This window comes from Grammomys surdaster, unplaced genomic scaffold (genome assembly GCF_004785775.1).
Source record: "Grammomys surdaster isolate TR1022 unplaced genomic scaffold, NIH_TR_1.0 806, whole genome shotgun sequence".
NCBI lineage: Eukaryota > Metazoa > Chordata > Mammalia > Rodentia > Muridae > Grammomys > Grammomys surdaster.
In genome coordinates this window covers 404,160-427,256 of record NW_021605225.1, presented here as the reverse complement: position 1 = coordinate 427,256, position 23,097 = coordinate 404,160, and the positions used below count along the sequence as shown (strand labels likewise).

Here is a 23,097-nt window from a genome sequence, read left to right as displayed (position 1 = left end):
ACACGTTACATTATCGTGCACACATTACATTCTTGTGCACACGTTACGTTATTGTGCACACATTACATCAGTGTGCACACGTTACTTTATCTTGCAGACTTGTTTATCGTTTGCTTTTGCAGCAATCCCATTTCTTCTTGAAACCTCATGCCTTATTTGTGGCTGTCTGTTTTTGAAGAGACTAAAATAGAGTGTTTTGTGCTTGTTTCATTCACTCCTACTCCAGAATGCATAACTTGAAAACTCAAAATTGCTTTCCCATGTTTTGCTGTTACACGAGTTCAAAATTGCAGTTTTCTAATTCTTACTTTACCCAGGGCCTTGAAAATGTAGGTCAGACACTCTAAATAATCCCACACCCTCCTCTCTCCACCACTGACCCCGCCCCTCCTCTCTCCACCACTGACCCCGCCCCTCCTCTCTCTACTACTGACCTACACCTCAGCTTATTTATTCGTTTGCTCTTTATTTTTTGAGACAAGTTCTTACCAAGTTGATCATGCTGGTCTCAAACTGCATCCGCCTCAACCTCCAGAGCAAGAGTGCATCACTATGCCTAGCTAGTTGAACTTTCTTACACCTTATTTTGTATTAATTCCAGAAAGCCTAAATCTACCAGGAAGTTCCTAATTCTATAAAATTACTTTCAATTAATCACGTCTGTTTTCCTATATCTGCATATATGAATAAGCATTGCAGAAAGTGCAAATATATTGATGCAGAAATAAGGAAAACATATGGCAAATGTAAAAAATACACACGACAAAAAATATGTAAAAAATACATACTCCTGGGTAAAGTAAATCATAAAATAGCAGAGATGGTTGGGGAAGAGAGATGTACATACGTATGTATACATGCACACATACATATTTAGGTAATAAGTTGTCACTGTGTCTCGAATTGGCCAATATGTTCCTTCACAGAGGGAAAGAAGCCTTCTGGTGCCGTGTCGGTCACTGTAATATCTTGTCCTCATGGTAGCATCTTCTGTGGCTCATGCTTGGGGGCTTTGGTGGTCTCGATTAGGTCTTGATGGTCACATTGTCCATTTAAAAGTTGGTGTAACTAAAACCCAGAAAAGACCACATGAGAAGCTGTATACTGGATTGTTTCTATTTACCTCATTCTCATAACTTCTTGTCATCCAAGAATCAAAAAACAAAACCAGGCATGGTCAAAGATGGCGGAAAGTCTGGGAACTGATTTGGATGGCCATGTTTCTTTATGCTCAGTCTACTTTATTCCCTTTCCTGACCTCCTCTTGGGGTTGGAAGAGATTTGCTTTTCACCTTGCACTCCAAGGGCGGGGTCACTGGAGACCATCTACTGATGTCTGGATCCAGATGGAGAGGGGGTCTGGTGCTCTGTGGCTCTCTAGAGATGTAGATTTGCACTGGTTGCTAATAGCTATCCAGTTGACCTTGCCTTGCTCAGATAAGTGACATCCATGGTCACTGTAATGTGAGCTGGAGTGAAAGCCAGTGTTCACACCTCATGGGAGCTAGGTCGGGTGCCAGCTACCTCCTTGATTGATCCTTCTACCCTGCCCCCTGTCTCCTCCTTACTCACCCCTTCCCTTCCTCCTCTTCTCACCTCTATTCCCTTCTTTTCCTCCTTCCTCTCCTCCCCTCCATTCCTCAGCCCTTCTGTGCTTATCTTATGGCGCCTCCTGTTCCGTCATTTCAAGGGCAGACTGCAGGGCTCTGAGAACTTCAGACAACAATAACCTTGTTTTGTTCCCTGTCCCAAGTTAAGAACACATAGTTCAGAGTTTATCTATTAGGAACATTTGTGGTGACAATAAAGGCATAGTTCAACAGGAGAGAGAGTTCATCTGAGCCCTTACTTTTCTGAAATAATGTGTGCGTAGATTTGGGGAACAGTGGAATCTCATTGGTTGGTGAAGAAACCTTGCAAGATCTTTTGGGATCCCCAGATCTTTTGTTCTCTATTACTTGTTTAAGTATCTTAAACTCTGGGTTGTTCAGATATGACAGCACCATTTCTTATTTTTATTAATTATCATATTTACTTAGATCCCAAATGCTGCCCTCCCTCCTGCTCCCCCTCACAGAGTACCCCCCCCATAATCTCCTTTTTGTCTTTGAGAGGGTGGCCCTTTTCCTGGGTCCTTCCTCCAACCCTGGGACATCTAGTCTCTACAGGACTAGGCATATCCTCTCCCACTGAGAACTGACAAGGCAGTCCTCTGCTACATATGTGCTGGGGGTCTCTGACCGGCCTGTGTATGCTCTATGGATGGTGGCTCAGTCTCTGGGAGCTCCCAGGGGTTTGAGTTAGTTGATTTTCTTGGTCTTCCTGTGGGGTTGCCATTCCCTTCCGTTTCTTCAATCTGTCCTTTAACTGTTTCAATAGGGGTCTCGACCTCTGTCCGGTGCTTGGCTATGGGTCTGTCTGTCAGCTATTGGGTAGAGCTTCTCAGAGGACAGCCATGCTAGGCTCCTGTCTGCAACACAACATAGCATCAGTAATAGTGTCAGGGATTGGTGCCCACCCATGGGATAGATCTGTCTCTGCTCCATCTTTGTCCCTGTATTTCTTTTAGACAGGACAAATTTTGGGTTAAAGGTTTTGTGGGTGAGTTGGTGTCCTCATTCTTCCACTGGAGTCCTGTCTGGCTATTGGAGGTGGTCTTTTCAGGTTCCATTGGGCATTTCAGCTAAAGTCACCCACATTGAGTCGTAGGAGCTTCCCCCATCCCAGGTCTCTGGGATGTCCTAGAGATCCCCACTACCCAAGAAGCTGCAGATTTCAAGTCATTCTCCTGCCCTCTGGGCCTCTCTCCTGTCTCTCTCCACACCTGATTCTACTCCACTTTCTCCCTCCCCTCTTCCACCCAGGTCCCAGACAGCACCATTTCTATACTGGTGGTTGAAAATCAGTCTTCAGTCTTAATAGCACTGAACTTGACTGACTGGAATTGGAGACTTGGTTCACCAGCTAAGGGGTGTGGTCCTGAGTCAGAGCTCGGGCATCATTGTGAGGTTTTTTTTGTTGTTGTTGTTGTTCTCAGGGTAAAGGGAAATTTGGAGGTTTTCCTGCCCCCTTTCTATGTACATAATGTTACATAAGTGTTCTGTAATAGTAAATTTGGAGGAAAAATGACTGTTTTGGATTCCTGGTATGTGGCCAGGAACCAGTTTTCTGACCCATATTCTTGTCCCTCCTTGCTCAGACTGCATCACATGTTTTAATGCATTTGGGAATCTGTTCTTTTCTTGATGACAGAGCTCTAGGAAGGACTTTTCTCTCCAGTTTTATCTGATAAGCCTGCTTGATTTATGATTACTTCTGAAAGTAACTTTACCCAGCAGAGTACAAAGAACCCTTCCAGTTTCTCCGTAATGAAGTAATGCCTTTTCTTTTTTCTTTTTAAACATTCTTGACTGCCTTAAAAAAAAATAGGTCTTGGGGCTAGAGATGAAGCCCAGTTGGTAAAATGCTTGCCTAGTATGCACAAGTTCCTGGTTCAGTCCCCAGCACCACCCAAACAGTGGTGCAAACATGTGCTCTACCTGGAAGGTGGAGTCAAATGATCAAAAGGTCAAAGTTCAAAGTCAGCCTGGGATACCTACAACCCTGTCTCAATTTTTTTTTTAAAAAAAAAATTAACTTTAAGGATCTATTCAAACATCTATTTCGGACATCTCTGAAATATGAGAAAATTTTATATCTCTTATTGAAGAATCCAGTTTTATCTCGAAGGCAAGCAAAGATTTTTTTTTATTATTTCACATAGCCATATCTGATTCTTTGGTTTATATATAAACCTCTTCCAACAAAATCCCAAATTATTTATAAATACATTCTCATGGCTACAAGAACCATTCTTCCACCTCCTTATGACAGAGTGTGACAGTAGAGAATCTCAAATTCCTCTTCTAGAAATAGAACCTTTGGGGTGTACAGAAATGCTTTATCATGTTTCTGCCATTTTGATACATTTACTTTAATAGAAATAGCATTTGTAATACATGATGATCCATCTAAATTTTGGGAATGAAGTGTGTCTTGGGTTATAGCCTAAGCTGACCTGGAACTCACTGTGTAGCTTAGACTGGCTTTGAACTTGCAATGAGTGATCATCTGTCTTATGAGAGCCGTAGTCATCAGCATGAAGCTTTTTACAATTATTATGTTCTCCTGGAATAACTGAACTAAGAAACTTGAAATATGACTTAGAGTCCATTAGCAGTAAAAACTGGGCCTTGGGATAACTCTATATCACAAACCACTCAGGAGATCCTGGGCCTTCATCCGAAATTAAGACAATATCTACAGCAGTTGAACCTGTAGCCTCTTCCACATGGTGTTAGATTTGCGGTAGTAGTTGTCTCTCATGCAAACTTCTTTGCCTTATTTTTTTCTAGGTATTAATATTAGAGCCAACCAAAATCTATCAGCCTTCTTACCTGTCTATCAACAATGAAGTGGAGGAGAAGACGATCTCTATTTGGCATGTTCTCCCTGATGACAAGGTAAGCCGTGCAGTTACGATAAGACCTCTGCCCTTCTGGTCTCACCGCAGTAAATGTGTTAATTAAGAAAACTAGCTTGGCTGTTTATCTCAGCGTAAGTACATGCTGGAAGATAAACATTGCTAATTTGGGGTTATGAATTTCATCTACTAGCAGGATATACTTGGTATAATTCAGATTTTTAGACTAGATGGTATAACTATCTTGTGTGCTAAAAATTGGCATATTTCTTTTTTTTTTTTAGAAATTCATACTGTAAACCAAGTTATGCCCCAAGGGGTAATTTTTCAAAGTTATGCCAAAGAAAGAATATTTTAACTTTTATGTTGTAAATGTCATGCTTCTTAATTCTAGGAAGCCTGCTAGAATAAACCCTCTATCTGCTCCTGGTGGCACGTGCTCAACCTTTGCATGCGGGCAGTTCATTCAGATTTTGTTTTTTGTTTGTTTGTTTGTTTTGAGACAGGGTCTCAATATGTAGGCTAGGCTGACCTCTTAAATTTCAATCCTCCTGCCTCAGCATCAAGTAGTGAGATTATAGGCATGATTTTATCAGCTCTAATTCTCACATCATTACTCTTAAAAATCAGAAACGTACAGGACCTGCCCAGGCAACAGAGGAAAGCACAGATATTAGAGAAGTCTTGGGGAGAGTTTATTTGAGGGATTTTTTGTTATAATTGTTTTACTCTTTTAATTTTCTCTAAGCTTTACTCATTCATTTGTTCCATGAACAGATGTTTGCTGAGCACTTACCTTGTGCCAGGCAAACCAGGCACTGTGTTAAACACTGGGGAAAGCACTATATACTAGATAAACAAAACTCCTCTCATGGAACTTACGTCCTCCCTCAGAGGCAATAAACCAATGAGGGAGACCTGCAGGTGTATACAGTGGTGACAAACTAAAGAGAGACACCTGCAGGTGTATACAGTGATGATGAATGAGGGAAACCTGCAGATATATACAGTGGTGATGAATGAGGGAGACCTGCAGGTGTATACAGTGGTGACAAGGTAAAAATATTGCACATACTCGGTGTGAGTTTGTAATACCATAAGTTAATAGACTTGAATATATTTAGATTTTATCACTGTTCTTGTGCAACATGGATTTCCTAAGCTACACTGTCCTTATCTGTACAAGGGAAGGAGATGATGATGATAACGTATTTATTATTATTATTTTAAATTATAATTTATTATTATTATCATTATTACAGCATCATCCACCTAAAAAGATTGTTGTGAGCAGACGTTATTGCTGGTCTGTAATCCCAGGACTTGGGAGGTGTAGGCAGAAAGATCATAAATTCAAGGTCACCTTCAGCCGCATGGTGAACTCCAGGCCAGTCTGAGCTAAAGGAAACCCTTCCCTCTCCCACTTTTGTTCTGAAAATGATATGAAGTGATGTAGACACTGCACATCACAGAGCCCTTATTCCAGTGACCACCACAAATATTTTAAGGATAATAACAACAAATATAAAATGACTGCTTTCTTTTTTAAATTAGGGCTGACCCCTATTTTTAAGACCTGAGAATTTGCCAGGCAGTGGTGGCACACACATTTAATCCCAGCACTTGAGGGTGGGTGGCAGAGGCAGGCAGATTTCTGAATTCAAGCCCAGCCTGGTCTACAGGGTGAGTTCCAGGACAACCAGGGCTACACAGAGAAACCCTGTCTTGAAAAACCAAAAAAACAAAAACAAAAACCTGAGAATTTAGCCTGGCTTTACTCTTTGAACAATGTGAGAGTATCATCCAGGAGATTGTGAGTATCTGTTAGGACACACATCGAGCTACCTATCGTGTGAGCCTGCAGGATAACTGTAAGTTGTGATCTTTTGTGTAGTGTTCACAGTTGGTCCTAAGTGCACCAACATACATTGATAGGAAAATTGCTGTGTGATTCTGATGTGCAGTCATGGTTGAGAACAAGTTTAATGAAGGGCTGTGGGCATACCAAATGTCTCGGTTGCAGTCACTGATGGAGAATCATTACTTCCTTCACTTTATGACTAAGTTGGGCTCCTAGGGATAGTAGTTTTCAAAGGATGGTACCTTGGATCCTTGGCACTTGGGTGACAAGAACTGGGATTTCCGCTGTGTCCCACCTGATTTGTCAGAATTGCCATGCATGAACCACCAGTGACAGAAGCTAAGCAGGTGCAGCCATACAGCATGTTTATAATGCAGGAAGAATGACTCATGCTCTGGGGTGTTCACATCAGCTGGGATAAGCCGAATGTCAGTCATGTCCAGGTCCTGTAACCTCTATCAAAACATCAGCAAGTCACCTGTCACAGACATCGGACAGCTGCCCTGCAGCACCCTGATTCTCTTTGTGCTAATTTAAGTTATTGTCTGTTCGAATACATTTGGTCATGTTAAGTCTGGTAAGGGGTAGCGTTCATGCTACATGCTGGATAGCATGAAACCACCCAATGATTGTGCACAGTTATCCATTTTCAAAAGGATGTCTGTGCACCTCCCACCCATCCCCCGCCGAGTGGCTTCTGTCATGATGTCTTTGGGAAGCTTCCGAAAGGCTTTGGTTGTGGGAAGGACTAGAAGAGAAAAGGGAAAGGAAGGACCTCAGATCAGAAGAATAGAGCAAAGTCCAATGGAGGCAGTGTAAGCAGATGTAAGTCTGAGGTGTTCAGGGTGGGAAGAAGCCGTTCTGGCTTATCACAGAGAGGTGGTGACGGTGTGTGTGTGTGTGTGTGTGTGTGTAATATATTGGTAGACAGGTTGGTAGGTTGGTATAAAAATCTCAACTTGTTTCCTGAGCGAGGAAAGAGAATTTGGACATGTGTTGCCATTGAAGCTACTTACAAGTTTAAGGGCTGGCAAGAGGGCAGCATAGAGTAACCAAAGACAGGAGTAGCACATAGAGTAGCAAGCTGCACAGGTGGAAAGGCTGGTGTTACCTGTTGCTTGCTGGGTGATCTGGGCAGCCTGGGTAACTCTTCCCGTAGCTTCCTTATATGAAAAAAAAAAGACAATAACTTACAGGAGAGTGCATGAGATAATTACTAGGAATCCCTCAGCACAGGACTAAATGCACAGAGCATGTGTCAGTGATGTCACCACTGTAACCACAAGACGTCTCACCTTGACATAAGAACTTGGGAATCTCAGACCCTGGAGGGGCATGGAAAAGGCTGCTAAAGGAAACAGCCAGAAATAAAGTAGTTGGAGAACTTAGTGCAGGAAAAGGGGGTTGCAGCTGTAGAGCTGGAGGGTCGTTTAAAAAGAAAAGGGAAAAAAAAATCTATGACCCAACCAGTCATTAGGAAACTAAATGGAAATATTGAGTGTTAGTGGTTCAAAGTCTGAGAGTGATAACACCAGCAGGGTGCTTAGAAGGAAAGGTGAATTCTGGAGGAATTCCATTTTGGACCTGGGTACTTGGAGCTGATGGCCTACAAGTACCTACAGAGACACAGTTTGTTCAGAGACAGCCCTGGGCATAATCAATGTGCTTATATGTGTGTTCTAATCATATTGCTGTAAAGTGCCTTATTTATAACACTCTAAAGTAGATGTAGACATGGTCTTACACTGGACGGAGAACAAGACTGGGAGAGATCTTCAGAGGCTTAGCCGGAAAGAGCAAGGTTACCCGGGGACACTTGGAACAGAATGCAGCTAAAAGAATTAGCAATGAGCATGGTCCCGAGAATGAGTGCAGGGCCAATGGATTTTGGAAGCCAGGGAGAGAGCAAGCAGTGAGCCAGAGATTTTTGGAAACAGAACTACTTCCAACTAGATGTTTTGTTTGCTTGTTGAGAAGGGTTCTCTGTTAAGTGAAGTGGGTCTGGCATGGATGCCGTTATTCTTTCTGACATTTTTTACAGTATGCTAAGAGATACATATGTTAAAGCATAAACGAATATGTGAGGAAGGGTTACTGGCTTAGGCTGTGAGTTATCCACCATATATTTCTGTGGCCTTTAAAAAAATGTATTTTATTTTGCTTACATGCATGTATGTGCAACGTATGTATTTTTGGTGCCCACAAAGATCAGAAGAGGGTCTCAGCTCCCTAGGAACTATTATTACAAATGTCTGTGAGACATCCTGTAGGTGCTGGGAACTGAGGCTGCGATCTGTGCAAGTGCTCTAACCCCTAAGCCATCCCTCTTTTTCTTCCACTGTCTTTTGACATGCGTGGACTGCACCTGTAGTATCCCGTCCCCTGCAGTCTTCATAGTAAAATTGTCTATGTTCAAAAATGTAAGCTTTTGCAGACCAATGTCCCTCTGGGTTACAAGTTGATTCTCTATAGACATTCATTGAGTCCAAATCCACGGACTCTTCAAGAACCGCTTTTTTTTATGGGCACAGTTAATGAATCCTAGACCTGTGCCTATTCCCTGTGGGCATTTGCTGTTTCCAGTCAGTACTTGAGGAAAATCTGCGCGTGTACCATGGAAGAAAAACCTAGATCGAGAGAAGCCACATGCAAGACATTTTATGTGGTTATTTGAAATCCCTCTCTCCCTTTTGAGGTTGAAATGTAAGCAACCTGTGTTTTTGGCCTGTGCTGTGGCTTCTCGATCGCAAGTGTGGCTGGCAAGGACCCTGTAGCACCCAGAGCTGCCTGTCCTCTTGCCTCAGCTCCTAGCCAGCGGCCATGTGGAGAGGCCAAGAAAACTGTGTGAAGAATTCTTATCCAGTTCCAGGTAGTCAGTCTCTCCCGTTTATGATGTGTTTGGCCATGATTCTCATGTTAAACAGCTCAACCAAGAAGGAAATGGTATTTCCTACCCTGAGAAAATCAGAGATGGATTCTTTCTGAGGAGACTTTTGTATCAGAGTTCTGTACTGAGTTCTCTGTAAGCTGTTGGCTGTCTTCTCATGGTTGTAAACAGCTACTGCAGGCATTGCTTCATACAGACAGCATCCCAGAAAGGAGAATCCAGCCCAAACCTTCATAACAAAAGCCAGCCACCTGTAAGGAACTTGAACTTATCATGGCCAGTTTAGACTAAATTCACTGCCCCAGTAGAACCAAAAACTACAAAGCCAAAAACCCTTTGCCATTACTGTTAGCTAGGGAGAAGGAGGGACTAAGGAGGAATGCCTGTTACCTCAGGTAAGCAGTAAGACCTGACAGTGTAGTTATTAAATTATTGCTATCACTTTCATTGTTAACTCCTAGTTCTTATTCCTGCCCTGGCCAGGACACAGGATTTGAGGTGGATCAGTTCCTAGAAAATGGTGCTTTGTGCTGGTTCAAATAGGTAACCATGGTGTGGGGTCTGCTGGGGCTAATTAGTCACTCCAGCTCAGCATCTGCGGACCCTGTTACTTTATTCTGCAGCTCACCAGTGCCTCCCTGTGGTGAGTCCCACTAGCAGTGAAGGTCAGGCCTCCTCCAGTGCAGTGGCTGTAGCTTAGGCCTTTGGGGAACCAGATACCAGGAAGTAGTTTGCTCTTTTCCTACCAGACCAGTCTGGTCTATTCAGGAACCCCTCCTTGGTTTCTCTCAGTACCACTTTACAGCTGTTTGTGCTTGTCATGTTCAGTGGCTGCTTTGCATGCCACCCCTCCTGTTCTGCCCTCCTCCTCACTGCCGATCCCAACTATGGTCTTGGGCAACAACTCAGTAGCAGGCTGCAGACGTAAGGCTGCATTGTATGTGAGTTAGACATAGGCCAGCAGCATAGTTTCTGGGTCACATGGTTATGTAGACATTTTGACAGACATGAGAAGCCAATATGAGATTGAGGATGGAGGCTGCAGACTACTCTTTTAATTTGCTGCCACCTAGTACTTGGTTACTTTATACATGGCCTTTCTTTTTTTTTTTTTAATTTAAATGTATACACACATTTTTGTGTGTTTACTGGTTCACATATGTGTGCAAAAGTGCATGTGTGCACATACATGCATATATGTGTCCAGGTACACATGCATATATGCATGTGTGTGAAGGCTGAGGATGACCTCGGGTGTCATCTTCATGAGTGCTGTTCACTTCTTTTGAGGCAGGGTCTCTGAATGGCCTTGCATTCACCAGGTAGGAAGAATGGTTGACTACTGGGGCTCAGGGATCCTCCTGCCCCTGCCTCCTCAGTGATAGGATTGCATGGGGCTTGCCACTCCCTGGCATTTTTACATGGGTTCTAAGGAGTTAAACTCCAGTCTGTGTTTGCAAGGTAAGTGCTTTAGTGACCCAGTCATCATCTCGGCTCTCTCCCAGGCCTTTCTGCACTGTCCTCCCTCCCTGGATCTTGTGATAATAGAATTTGCTCAAATCCCAGTAAGGTGCACTAAACACTGGTTTTGCGTAGTTTCCATCAAACTTGAGAGGACCTGTCTGCACTCCTGGTTGCATGGCCCTAGAAAAGATTTACGAACTGTAAATAGAAATTGGAGGTTTTTGAGTTGCTTTTCCAAGAGTTCTAGATCACCTCAAAGCCGCAATGCTCAGCCTCTGTTTCATTAGCCAGGCTGAGACCACAGCCTCACAGGAGTGGGAAAGGGTTTCCTTTCGTGGTTGTTTTACATATCGTGCTATTAATTATAATTACAGTTAATGTGTGTCATGGCTAAACATTTGGGGATTTTTCAATGTCTATATAATTTTTACAGGGGGTATAGTTAAGAAAATAATTAGGGTAGTTTTGTCCTTATTGGCGGAAGAGACCAAGCAGGGAAGACATCTAAAGAATCCTAGGCAGACTTCAGCATGGGTATGAGTTAGCAAGACTTGTCACTGTTGTCAGTCACAAGATGGAAAGCCACTGGTTTGGTAGGCGAACTTGAGACATTTTTCACTGCCTAGTGTAAGTTCAGAATTATCCACTTTTCTATTACAGCCAGTTCTGGAAATGGGTAAGTTAACTCCAGTTAGCTGTCAGACTCGTGCATAAAGAACAGTCACCTGGAGCTTGGTAAAGGAAGTCAGTTAGATTCAGCATCTGATTGACAATTTTAAAAAGAAACTAAATCCTGTCAGTTCATTTTTATAGGGCTGTTTAGGAAAGATTTAAAAAAAATAAAACTGTGTGGTTGTTCTGAATAAAGCTGATATAAAACTGAATAAAACCCCAAACTGATGTTGATGGCAGAGTATCTGGCAGCCTTCTTCAGTCAGGGAGCAGAGGTGGTTAAGGTGCACACCTTGGAATTAGCTTTTGCTAAGAGGAATAATTGAAAGCCAGGGTAAAGGGCATGGCTAACTGAACTAGCATTCAGGTCCCATAGCAGACCAGTTAGGTAGGCTAAGGTAAAAAGGTCACCCTGGACACGTATGTCAGCTTGGGAGATGTTGAAATTCCTAAACATTTATATAAGGAAAATAATCTAAGAACAATTATTTGATAATAATTATGCTATTTTAGTCATAATTGAGAGATAAAATTTTAGTTTTTAAAACATGGACTCTATGAGTCACCCATGTATCACATAATAATCAAAATTTTATGTCCAAACATTATTAGCATCTTAAGTTTTGCATAAATTAGGTAATAATCCCTTTGAACTGTAATGGACACTCTACATGCATATACAGTCACACACACACACACACACACACACACACACACACACACAAACGTTAATTTCTGAAAAATAAAAAGACACAGAGGTTTTGTTGAAATTTTTACCTAAAGTTAGCTCCAAGCTGGCTGTGGTAGTGAACTTCTGGAATCCCAGCACTCAAGAAGCTAAGACAGGACAATGACAAGTTCATGGCCAGCGTGGGCTACAAAATAAGGTCTGTCTTTCAGAAAGGAAAAGGTAATTCAGAAGTAATTACAGAGACTTTATTCAGATTGTTTTTCTTTCTCAGAAAATATATGCTAAGTCAGTCAGTAACATGCTCCATACAAGCTTGTGGGTTGAGTTCCATTCTCAAAACCAACATTGAAAAACCTCAGGAGTGTAGTGTGCATACCCGCACTCCCAAACCTGGAGAGGTGGAAACAGCTGCCCCTAGGGCTCCACACCAATAGAGAAGTCAGGAAAGACATGTGAGGCTGTCCTATGGCCTCCACATGCATTTCACATGTGTGCTTACAAACCCCATACATGTGTACTCAAACACACAAATTCGAGGAAAATAATTGGCAGTTAGACCAGAAGAAAGTGGGCTTATTCACTACAGCAATCGGATTTACCTCGTTCACTGGTTTGTTGTTGTTTTATTTTGTTCTATTTTTTAGTTAAAATTAAAGCACAATAGTTACAACTAAAATTAAGATTTCAAATGTAATGACAGTAATTCCTCCAGGCTTTTTGAAAGCTGTTGTCTTGAAGTACAGAAATGATTAACCCTGTGGGCTCAGGATGAATTGCCACCTCAGTCAGATGCTTTACTCATGAGGAGTTATACACCAGGAAAATGACTTTGTTATTAAAAATAATAAAACTAAATGACTTTTGATGATTTTTTTTCCATTTCTTGATGCTCATCTTCTCCTGTGTTTCAGAAAGGTATACATGAGTGGAACTTCAGTGCTTCCTCTGTCAGGGGCGTGAGGTAAGTTCCCCTGGTCCATTTGGGGTACTTAGAAGACATGCTTCTGGGATATTCAAAGCATGTTTTATTAAATTAAGTCATAATTTAAATTTGAAAAACATTTCAGGAATCCTCCTTTGTTGTAAAGACTCAGCCCTCAGCCTCTCTGCCCTGTTGTGAACAGTACCTCACCGTCATGGATCCTTGAACTGACTCCATACTTGTGACTCCGGAGTAAATGTGAGCTGTGGTCTGGAGTCAACATGTGGCTAGTAGGGAACTGTGTAGTGGCCTCTCCTGCTGACTGACCTATTGGTTAAGGCTGGAAGATGACTCCCTGACCTTTATGTTACCAGGAACTAATAATCTCTGGATCCAAGCTCTGCAGGGCTTCTACCAGACTACACCCTGGAACTTGAATTAATGATGACATACAAATAGGAAATTCATTAAATTTCCCCCCAAGGTCACTGTTGATGCAATTATGTGTGTGAGGTCACAGTGACAAACCGGTTCAGTTCTAAAATCTTGACATTATGCCAGTAGCTCAGAAAAGAAAAAAAAAAAGTGCTCTTTCCTGGGAATTAGAAATAAGGTTATCGGTCAGAATCCGTTGTCAGCAGTTAAGTGTTTGAAACTTTGTCATCTAGAAGCCTGGGCTTCTAGACTCATTCAACATTCAGACCAAATTCTGTTTACTACTGTTTGTCCCCAGCATGATGGGAATGAGAGACAACAGACTTCTGCAGGCCGGTTGTGCAATATCCTGTTGCTTTTGCAAGGACCATATTGGTTTTGTTTGGCAGAGCAGTGAGTCACAGATAATGTTAGTTTCCCCGGTAGAACTACCTGTTACTTCACGAGTGATCGAATAGAAGCAAGTGCGATGAAGCGGCTGACTCATGTGTTTCCAATCAATACCTTCTCAGAGCTTTGCACTCCTAATACTCAATCCCTAAACCACTCGTTAGCAAGGTGCTCCTTACTTACTGCTGCCTTCTTCAGCAATCCATTCAGTGTAGTTGCTATGCATCTCGCCTCATCAGATCTGTTTTACAATGAATTAGCCCTTGTTAATTAGGCCTGGCAGCACTTCCTTACAGTTCTTGTGACTCACAGCATATATACAGCATGCCTCCATGTGGTGATCTCTGCTTTACTTGTTGGGAAACTTGAATTCTGCTCTGTGACTTCAAAGACGGCCACCTTTACCTGGCTTCCTCCTCCATAAAGAAAGGGTGACAAACTAAGGAACAACCCAACTAGGTCAGCAGTTTCCCTGGCGTCACCCATGTGCCCAGCTCAAGCCAGTGGCATTTATAGAGCACCAGCTGTGTACCACATTGAGTCCTAGTCTGCAAAAGATATAAGGGTCGTGAAGCTAGGCAGGCCTCTGGAATAATTTGCAGGCATGTGGGAAGGAGGAACAGGCATTTTTATCAACCAGTGGCAGTGTGGTGTGAGATGAGTGATAGCTTACTAGAAACACATTGAGAGAAGAGAAGCACAAAGTCTTCTCTCTGCAGCAGAAACAGTATAGCTAGGGCGGGAGAGGGCTCACCTGACCTTAGATGGTGACTACAGTCTTTTTAAATCTTGAAAAATAATGCAATCTAGGCATGGCAGCACACACAGGTAATCCTTGTACTCAGGAGGCCAGGGCAAAAAAAGTGTGAGTTCAGGGTCAGTCTGGACTCTGTGGTGAGTGTGAAGTCACCCTAAGGCACATAGGAAGACCATTTTTCAAGAACCAAATGAAGCTGTGCATTCCAAAGTGAACAATCCAAAGGTAACCTGAGAAGTTATGTTCATGGACCAAATAGGGACCTTTGCTTGTTTTAATCAGTAAAGTTTTGTTAGACAGCAGCCACAGCCTCATTTGCAGCAAAGGCTTAAAAGCAAAGTTCCGATAGCAGAACTGAGTGTTTGGCCTATACAACCTAAAATATTTTACTCTCAGGCCCATTACAGAAAACACTGGCCAACTGCTGGTGCAAATCACCATGGCCTCACTTACCAAACTCAAAGTTTTCATGTTGTTCTAAAGTAACGCACTTGCTATGCCCAATTCAAGTGCTGGTCCTCATTGCTTGGCTCCTTTAAAATGTCTACAACTAGAGCAATGCCTTTGCTACCTGTATGAACTTTCTTCCTAGCTCTGGAGGCATCTCCCGGAGGCCTAGAATCACTGAGGCTAGGCAGCTAGTTGATATGTGTGCTTCCATCTCAGCTTGAGTCAGTGCTATATCAGATAGGACTTACTTCCATACCAAACCCAACATGTGGCTCATGTACATGTTCAGCACAGCAGAGAAGCCCTGTTGTGCAGAGATGAGTAGGAATTATGCATAATGTTTGTATTATGGTATGGGGACTACCAGGCTTGAAAGAGCTGTTTGCAAATGGCAGTAATGCTGTCGTGGATTAGATATAAAAAGGGCTTATTTTTCATTAGAGGTATGTGGGAGTGATGATGTTTGTCTGAATAATGTAGGGATTTTGTTTGTTTGTTTCAGTATCTCCAAGTTTGAAGAACGATGCTGTTTCCTTTATGTGCTTCACAATTCTGATGATTTCCAAATCTACTTCTGCACAGAACTTCATTGTAAAAGGTACGTATCTGTCAATGTGTGTGAAACAGGCTATTTTCACTTGACCACTGCTTTCAAGTAAAATAAAACAAGTGGCTTCTGAACACACACACACACACACGAGTCGGTTATACACACATGGCAAGGTTATACTAAACACGGCAAGGCAGTTGCACACACATATTATTTGGATTTTGCTTTGTAAGCATGTGACATTGGATTTGGGGGTTCTGTTTGTCAAATCAAGCCTTTGCCTAATCACAATATATTTTACACTAAATATCAACCAACAGGTTAATTGTTTAATACAGTGCCTCATTTTTAAAAATACTTACTTATTAGAAATGAGTTCCACCAAGCAGTGGTGGTGCACGCCTTTAATCCCAGCACTTGGGAGGCAGAGACAGGTAGATTTCTGAGTTTGAGGCTAGCCTGGTCTACAGAGTGAGTTCCAGGACAGCCAGGGCTATATAGGGAAACCCTGTCTCGAAAAACCAAAAACCAAAAAAAAAAAAAGAAATGAGTGCCAAATTTTCCACGATCAAATTCTTTAGTATAAACTCACTACTGTCTGCAACTGCGACCCTGCGCCCTATAGAACTTCCTGGTGAGCATAAATAAGAAGTACTTGAGCCCCACTTCAGACTTATTATACTGGATTCTCTGGTGGCTGCATAGCCTGGAATCCGATCTATACCAGTAAAAGAGATAACCCACTTACCCCCCACATCTATGACCTTCACTATATGTTTGCCTGGGTCTTACTCTTAATTCAATATCTCATATCCCCTTAGACCGCAGTAATGGACAATGAGGTAGAGACACTTTACAGACAGAGCGGAGGTGAAAACCAGTCTGGATTTAAATTTTATTGAGGAATGTTCTCTTTTCAGATAACCTCCACAATAAATGACTGATATGCTGGCTCAGTGGTCAGTGATTTGCTTTTATCTTGATTCTCACAGCATCCATCTTATTAATCTTTAGTGAACTCCTAGTGGAGATGGATGATTACCATCTTTGGTGAAAGAAGGAAAGAAATAAAACTTTTTGAGAGGTAACCACCTTAAAACCATACGGCCAATAAGGATAAAACTGGGGCCTTGACCCAGACACATGCAAGTCCGTATCCATGCTCTTGATATATAGAGTAGGCTGCCATCCCTGTCATATGTCCTACTAAGATGATCATTCTGGAAAGATATTCCTCAGTGGCCGATGTGTGTCTTCACCTTGGGCATTAACATTTAACTTTAAAGCTGTGTTTTAGAGTTCTTTTGCTTACATTCCCTCCTTGTTTCCAACTCATCAGGAAATATAACCTTGCTCCAAGGTGATTATTATCCCAGTTAATCTTGGGATTTTGTTTTGCTTTCATTGCATTGACATCTAAAAACTGCTCACCAGGAATGGAGGATAAGAACTGGGAGAGGAGAGCCAGGCATGGTGGCACACACTGTTAATCCCAGCACTTGGCAGGCAGAAGTAGTCAGATTTGTGAGTTCAAGCCCAGCCTTGTCTGTCTTGGACTGGAGAGGGAGGGAGAATTGGGGGAGAAGGAAAACATGATCAAATAAAAATCTGTTGTATGAAAAATCGTTTCAATAACAAAAGAAAGTAGGCTCAAGGGAACTCTGTAAATAGGTTGTAAACTCCAGAATAGCCCTGTTCATTGCTTTCCATTAGGCAGAGCAGTTTGGGGCCCTAAGTATTCAATGAATATTTGTTGAATGGGTGGACAGATAAAATAAGGCACAGAAATACTTTCTGAGTTGTATAGGAAAACTGATCACATGATAACCTGTTCTACCCATGTGGTCTTGCATAGAGCTGCCCATGAAACCAGCAGCCTTGTATACCGTACTTCCCATACATTATATGTGAATCAATAGCCTCACGTTCACTCAGAGGGCACAGAACAAATTTATTTCTCAGATACCTTGCTTAGCACTGAAACTAGCCTCAGAAATAAAACTTAGCGTTTAAAAACTGCCATCAAAAGAGGTGGCCCTAGTCACATCAGCGTTTTAGACGGTACTTATAGGATCTGTATGTATAATATTGGACTGGTCAGGCAAAAGATGTAGTAACAGATCAAATTTGCATACAGATGCTAGAGATTCTGGAATGTCCAGGATATGGTTATTTTGTTATTTTTAAATAACAATCGTAGCAACAAAGCAACATTGACATTTATGAAGGCAGTGTGCTGTATATTATCTTCCACTATCTTCCAGTCCAAGAAACCTGCTTAACAATTTTCCTCTTCTTTACAATTATGCACCCAGAGAGATGGACGAGTTTGCCTAAGGTCACACAGATACCAGTAATGTTGGTCCCACAGTGCACATTCTCAGCACTTTCCAGTTCCATGTTATATATACTATTATTTGCAGTCAGAAACTTCTAGAAAATGTCTAGAAAACCCTATCAACCTGAGATTTCTTTTCACATTCCCACCCCCACACCTCACAATGCCCAACACACACAGCACTGATCCTGATGGTTTATTTGCCTAACAGCTCTTGGTTCTCAATTTTTGCTCTGAAGTCAATTTGGGATATATTTATGTACAGTAGTTGGACTTAGGATCCTTGAGCAAAAGCTGAGAGTGTGCTATTCATTTACCAAAGACCTCACTTCCCGCAGCTCCTCAGCGGGTGGCCAACCAACACACTATTCTGTGCTGGACTAGTTAGACACAGGTACCGTATTCACTAAGATCTATGGACTATTTGATTCTTCATAAATTAGCTGTGTTCCACAGCTGCCCAGTTATTGACTGATATCAAAGCTCTCATCATGCCGGAGGCAGGCCGGACTGAGGCAGGGTGTTCAGTGGGTTTAGTGTCCAAATGAATTTTCCACCTAAGATATTGTCAACCTAAGATATTGTTTACTGAGCAGTGCACAAATGTGTGCACTTAACATTACGTGCGCTATGAACACCACCTCTCATTGTAGGTTTTTTGAAATGGTGAATACCATCACTGAAGAGAAGGGGAGAGGCACAGAGGAAGGAGACTGTGAAGGTGACTCTCTGGAGGTAATGACTGCATTAAGCATGCATTTTACAAAGGAGCAATTCAAAGCTGGCTTCAAGGGGGATGGGAAAGATTGAGGCTCATCACTGAGTGCTGGGGTGAAGTACGGAAGCACTCAGAGTCTAAATTATCTCTTATTAAGAGGACTGGACAGGTGGCTTGGCAGTTACGAACCCGTTCTGTTCTTCCAAAGGACCTGGGTTCAGTTTCCAGTACCCTTGTCCAACAGCTCACAGCTGCCTGTAACTCAGCTCCAGGGGCTCACACGCCATCCTCTGGCCTCTGCAGACAGTGACTCACACATGGCATTCACTCCTACAGAAGCATGTACAAATAAATAACAATGGCTTCAAAGCAAACACTGATCAAATCCTCCTCAGAGTGATGGTTCTCAACCTGTGGGTTATGAGCCCTTGCACAGGGGTCGTCTAAGATCGTCAGAAAACACAGGTATTTACATTATGATTCACAACAGGAGAAAATTACAGTTATAAAGTAGCAGTGAAAATAACTTCTTGGTTGGGGTTCACCATGACTGTGTTAAAGGGTCAAGGCAGTAGAAAGGGTGAGAACCACTGACCTCAGAGGAGCTGAGCTGCCATATTTTACTTACATGATAGCGATGAGCTATATCTTGTCTATAGAGGTGTTAACTGACCTCTGTGTGGACCACAGTGTCCTTACTGTTTTTTTCCTAGTCTCTTCTTGGCTACGTTGAACAAAAAACTCAGTGAAAATTCCAGATGATAAAATTTCTCTGGCCTTCTGTATGAGTTTGGCCTTGAACTCACTATGTAGCCAAGGCTGCCTTGAGTTCTAGATCCTCTTGCCTCTGCTTCCTAGGTGCTAGGATTACAGCTGTGTGGCGCTGCCACCATTTTGAAATTGACATGCTAATGTTAAAGTGAAATTGAAAAAAGATAAAACTATAAACTAATACCCATGATCAAGATATGTGCATTTTAGATTGTTTTGGTAATTTCATTTTGGTATTTAGTTTCATCTGAACTAAAATAAAAAATTTACCTGCTACTCAATAGATGTAACAGTTAAAGGGGAAAATTTAAATATACTAACCAATCATTACTGCTATCACCTGTAGTTAGATTCTGTAATTATTTAATGGTTATATAAATTTTATATTGAAAAGGAAGCCTATGCCTCTTAAAAGTATAAGAAGATGGTAGATGTAATTTAGACAAACAATTCTCACTGTGTTAGCTTGCTGATCACAGGAGTAGTAGATGATGGTAGATGTAATTTAGACAAACAGTCCTCACTGTGTTAGCTTGCTGGTCGCAGGAGTAGTAGGTGATAATACCTATTTGTGTGCATTTGACATTCTACACTTTTATATATTTGGATCAGGTCTCTGAACTCCTGTTTCAGTTCTTGTAACCCTTAGTATCTGTGCTTTATTTGTGTTAAATTTAGTATTACTTGATACATTGTTACCATTGTCAGGGTAAAAATAATAATGAGAATGATCACTAAAATAAAATCATGAAGCTTAGACAAGAAAATCCATAAAAATCCCTCACAATTCCACATGTTCCTTGCTTTTTTTTTTTTTCTGTTTTTTAAACCATCAACATCTACCTTTTAACTTATTTTTTTCCTTGAGGAACTACACACATTTTGACAAAAATATGCATGCATTGTATCCAGGCTACAGTAACAGTAACCATAGATAGATAAGGTTGGTTTTGTGATTGGACCACCAGTTGGGGACTGGGAATTAGTTTCAGTATATGCACCGCATGGCACACGGTTTATTTTCCCAGTATTTGTGATGAGTCTGCCTGGCCTCAGTCTCCTGTGTAGGGAAGTAGCTCACTTTGCATGGAGCTCTGTTTAGTAGTAGCTTTTGGAGTGGGTGTTAGGAGAGGCCCTTCCTGGCTGAGCAGGTCTATCAAAAGCTCCATGACAAATTAAATAAAGAAGGGAATGCAAATGTCATTTCTAGGAACATCTAGAGGGTTCTGTTAAATCAGCTGACTTCTGAAAACCTGGTAGGCATGTTCAAAAGCACTCTGACCTATCAGAACATTCCTTCATACTCTTCTCCACTAAGTGTGGGAATCCAAGCTTCCGTGGTAGGGAACTTTCTTATATGTCTACCTTTGCATCTCATTGGAATAATTTAGACTCTCTGACACGGAATGATTTCTATGATATTCTCAATGGGCTTTACAGCCTTGTCCAAGAATTCGAGCATCTTCTGTTTTATGAGTTTGCACTCTTTGCCATGGTACCTCAGCTATTGCTAATTTTATTGTTTTTAAATAACAAGTAGCAACAAAGCAACATTAGTGTTAAGAATGTAGTGTGCTGCGGGTGCACTTTACAAGTATTCCTCTTAACTATCTTCCAGTCTGTGAAACTATTTCCATTAGCATAGCACTCAGGAATGGTTACAGTAGTCTTCCAGACTGACGGATGCTGGGCCCACCTGGCTTCTTCCTCTGTGTTTTTTCATAGTCATACCTATATCATTAAGCCTTAACTTACACTTTGCATGGTATATAATTTTCTGATATATATCTGACAGTGTTTCTTAACTATTTTCAACATTTTCTACTTACATTATTTTATTAGCATGCTACTGGATTAAAGTGAAGTGCTTCACTTCCTGACTGCGAACAGAAATCAAACTTCACCCTGTGTTTGATAAACCAAAACTAAATTCCTTTTTTTCTTAACTTCTGTCCTGTATAAGAAGAATTTTATTAGAGATCCTCTTTAAATGGTGGTTGGGATTTGTATGTACAATTATTTTGTCTGTACTTCAACTGGAGTTCACATTGTTTCAACACATGCACTAATTCATGAAGCCTTTGGGTACCTTCATACAACAAAATGAAAATATTGGGAAAGATGGTTGACCAGGAGATACTCCTTAATGCATGTATCTTCAATTATGATGTTGTCAGTGTTCAACAGATACTGTGGTTCCGTAAGCTCCAGGGTCACAGCCAACCCCAGGCTTTATGGCATTTGGAAAACATCCTAGAAGCTGGAGTTAGAGTCTTTCTGATTTCAGTAATGAGCAGTGTACAACAATGGTGAGTACAGCCTCCTATGGCTCATGACCAGGCCTCTCCTGTTCAGAGTCAGATCTAACTCTCTGAGATCTCTGAACCAGAGACTAGAGCCCTGGATTACAGTTCTAATTTTGCCAGTTATCGGCTTTAGTTTTATACACCTGCTCATCTGAGATAATTTTGTCCTGTAGAATTGAACAAGAAGACCTTAATTGTCTTTTCTCTGCTTTGAGTTTTTAAATAATTCTCCATACTCATATGAAGTTTCCAGGGTTGTTTCAAAGATAGCACTATCTCATGTCTCAGAGGGACTTCCTGTCTTAATACAGCAACATCTCCTTTTGATTCACGGCCATGTGTTTTGACTTGAGAATGTGTTTCTTATGGAAGGGTTATGAGCCCATATTCTTAGTAATGTATTGGCTTACAGTGAGGTCTTCAGGAGGTTAAGTATAGCTGGCCATTAAGGTTTGAATACTCACTACCTATTGTCCCTGTTGTACTTCTTACCTCCAGTACATTCCTGCAGAGTGCAAACCCCAGAATCTAGTCTAGATGTTGGAGAAAAGCCCCAGCCCAGCCGCTCACCCTTGCCTCTCTGACATCATCAGAGACCTCCAGTTCACATTTAATCATGGGGCTTGCCAGATTATACACTTTTACAGCTCTTTAAAGGAGTGCATTAGTTGTTTCCTGTTGTGGCTCTTTGTAAAAGAGCACATTAGTTGTGTTTCCTATTGTAGACCCTTTTGTAGAAGGAGCTCATTAGTTGTGTTTCCTGTTGCTGTGCTCAAAGACATGACAAGACACTTAAGGAAGGAGGGCTTGTTTGGACATATAGTTATAGGGGGATGCAGTCCATCATGACGAGGAAGACATGGTGGTGGGAACAAGAGGCACAGAGTAGACAGGAAGTAATGATGGGATTAAACCTCCGGGCTGGAGCAGTGACCTGCTTCCTCCGGTAGGTTATTAAAGGTTCCACAATCTTGCAAAAACAATGCTATGAATTAGAAGCCAAATGTTCAAATATACAAGCCCAGGGGGTAATTTCATGTTCAAGCCACAATGAGGAGGTCAAACCCAATGTCCCTCCTCTCTCACTCTTCTACACCTTCCCTTCCTGCCCTGAGAGCCAGCTGTGCCATGTCCTTCCTGGGTGCTGTTTCCTTGTGGCTAGACTTGACAAGTGTAGCTGTCATACTGGGTGACCATACCTTCTGTTTTTGAGATCTCAGGTGCCATGTTTCTTTTTAAGATATTTTTAACCTCTCCTGCTTCTCATGTTCTCTGCTTCCATACCGTTTTTTAACTTTTCACCCCTGACTTCTTTGCCTATTGTATTGTCTGTTATTCAGCAGCGTGCTGTGGACTATTAACAGCTACCACAGTGTTCTCTCTCTCTCTCTCTCTCTCTCTCTCTCTCTCTCTCTCTCTCTCT

At 41.8% G+C, this 23,097-nt stretch overlaps 1 protein-coding gene across 2 annotated transcripts in view; it reads left to right on the top strand.

Annotated features, from left to right (window-relative positions):
* Map3k5 (mitogen-activated protein kinase kinase kinase 5) overlaps positions 1-23,097 on the top strand; it is a 188,343-nt gene that overhangs the window by 109,035 nt on the left and 56,211 nt on the right. For both annotated transcript variants that reach the window (XM_028782601.1, XM_028782600.1), the window contains exons 11-14: positions 4,395-4,502; positions 12,949-12,998; positions 15,494-15,589; positions 18,533-18,614. In XM_028782601.1, the coding sequence (XP_028638434.1) occupies positions 4,395-4,502; positions 12,949-12,998; positions 15,494-15,589; positions 18,533-18,614 (336 nt within the window). The remainder of the gene's footprint in view (positions 1-4,394; positions 4,503-12,948; positions 12,999-15,493; positions 15,590-18,532; positions 18,615-23,097) is intronic.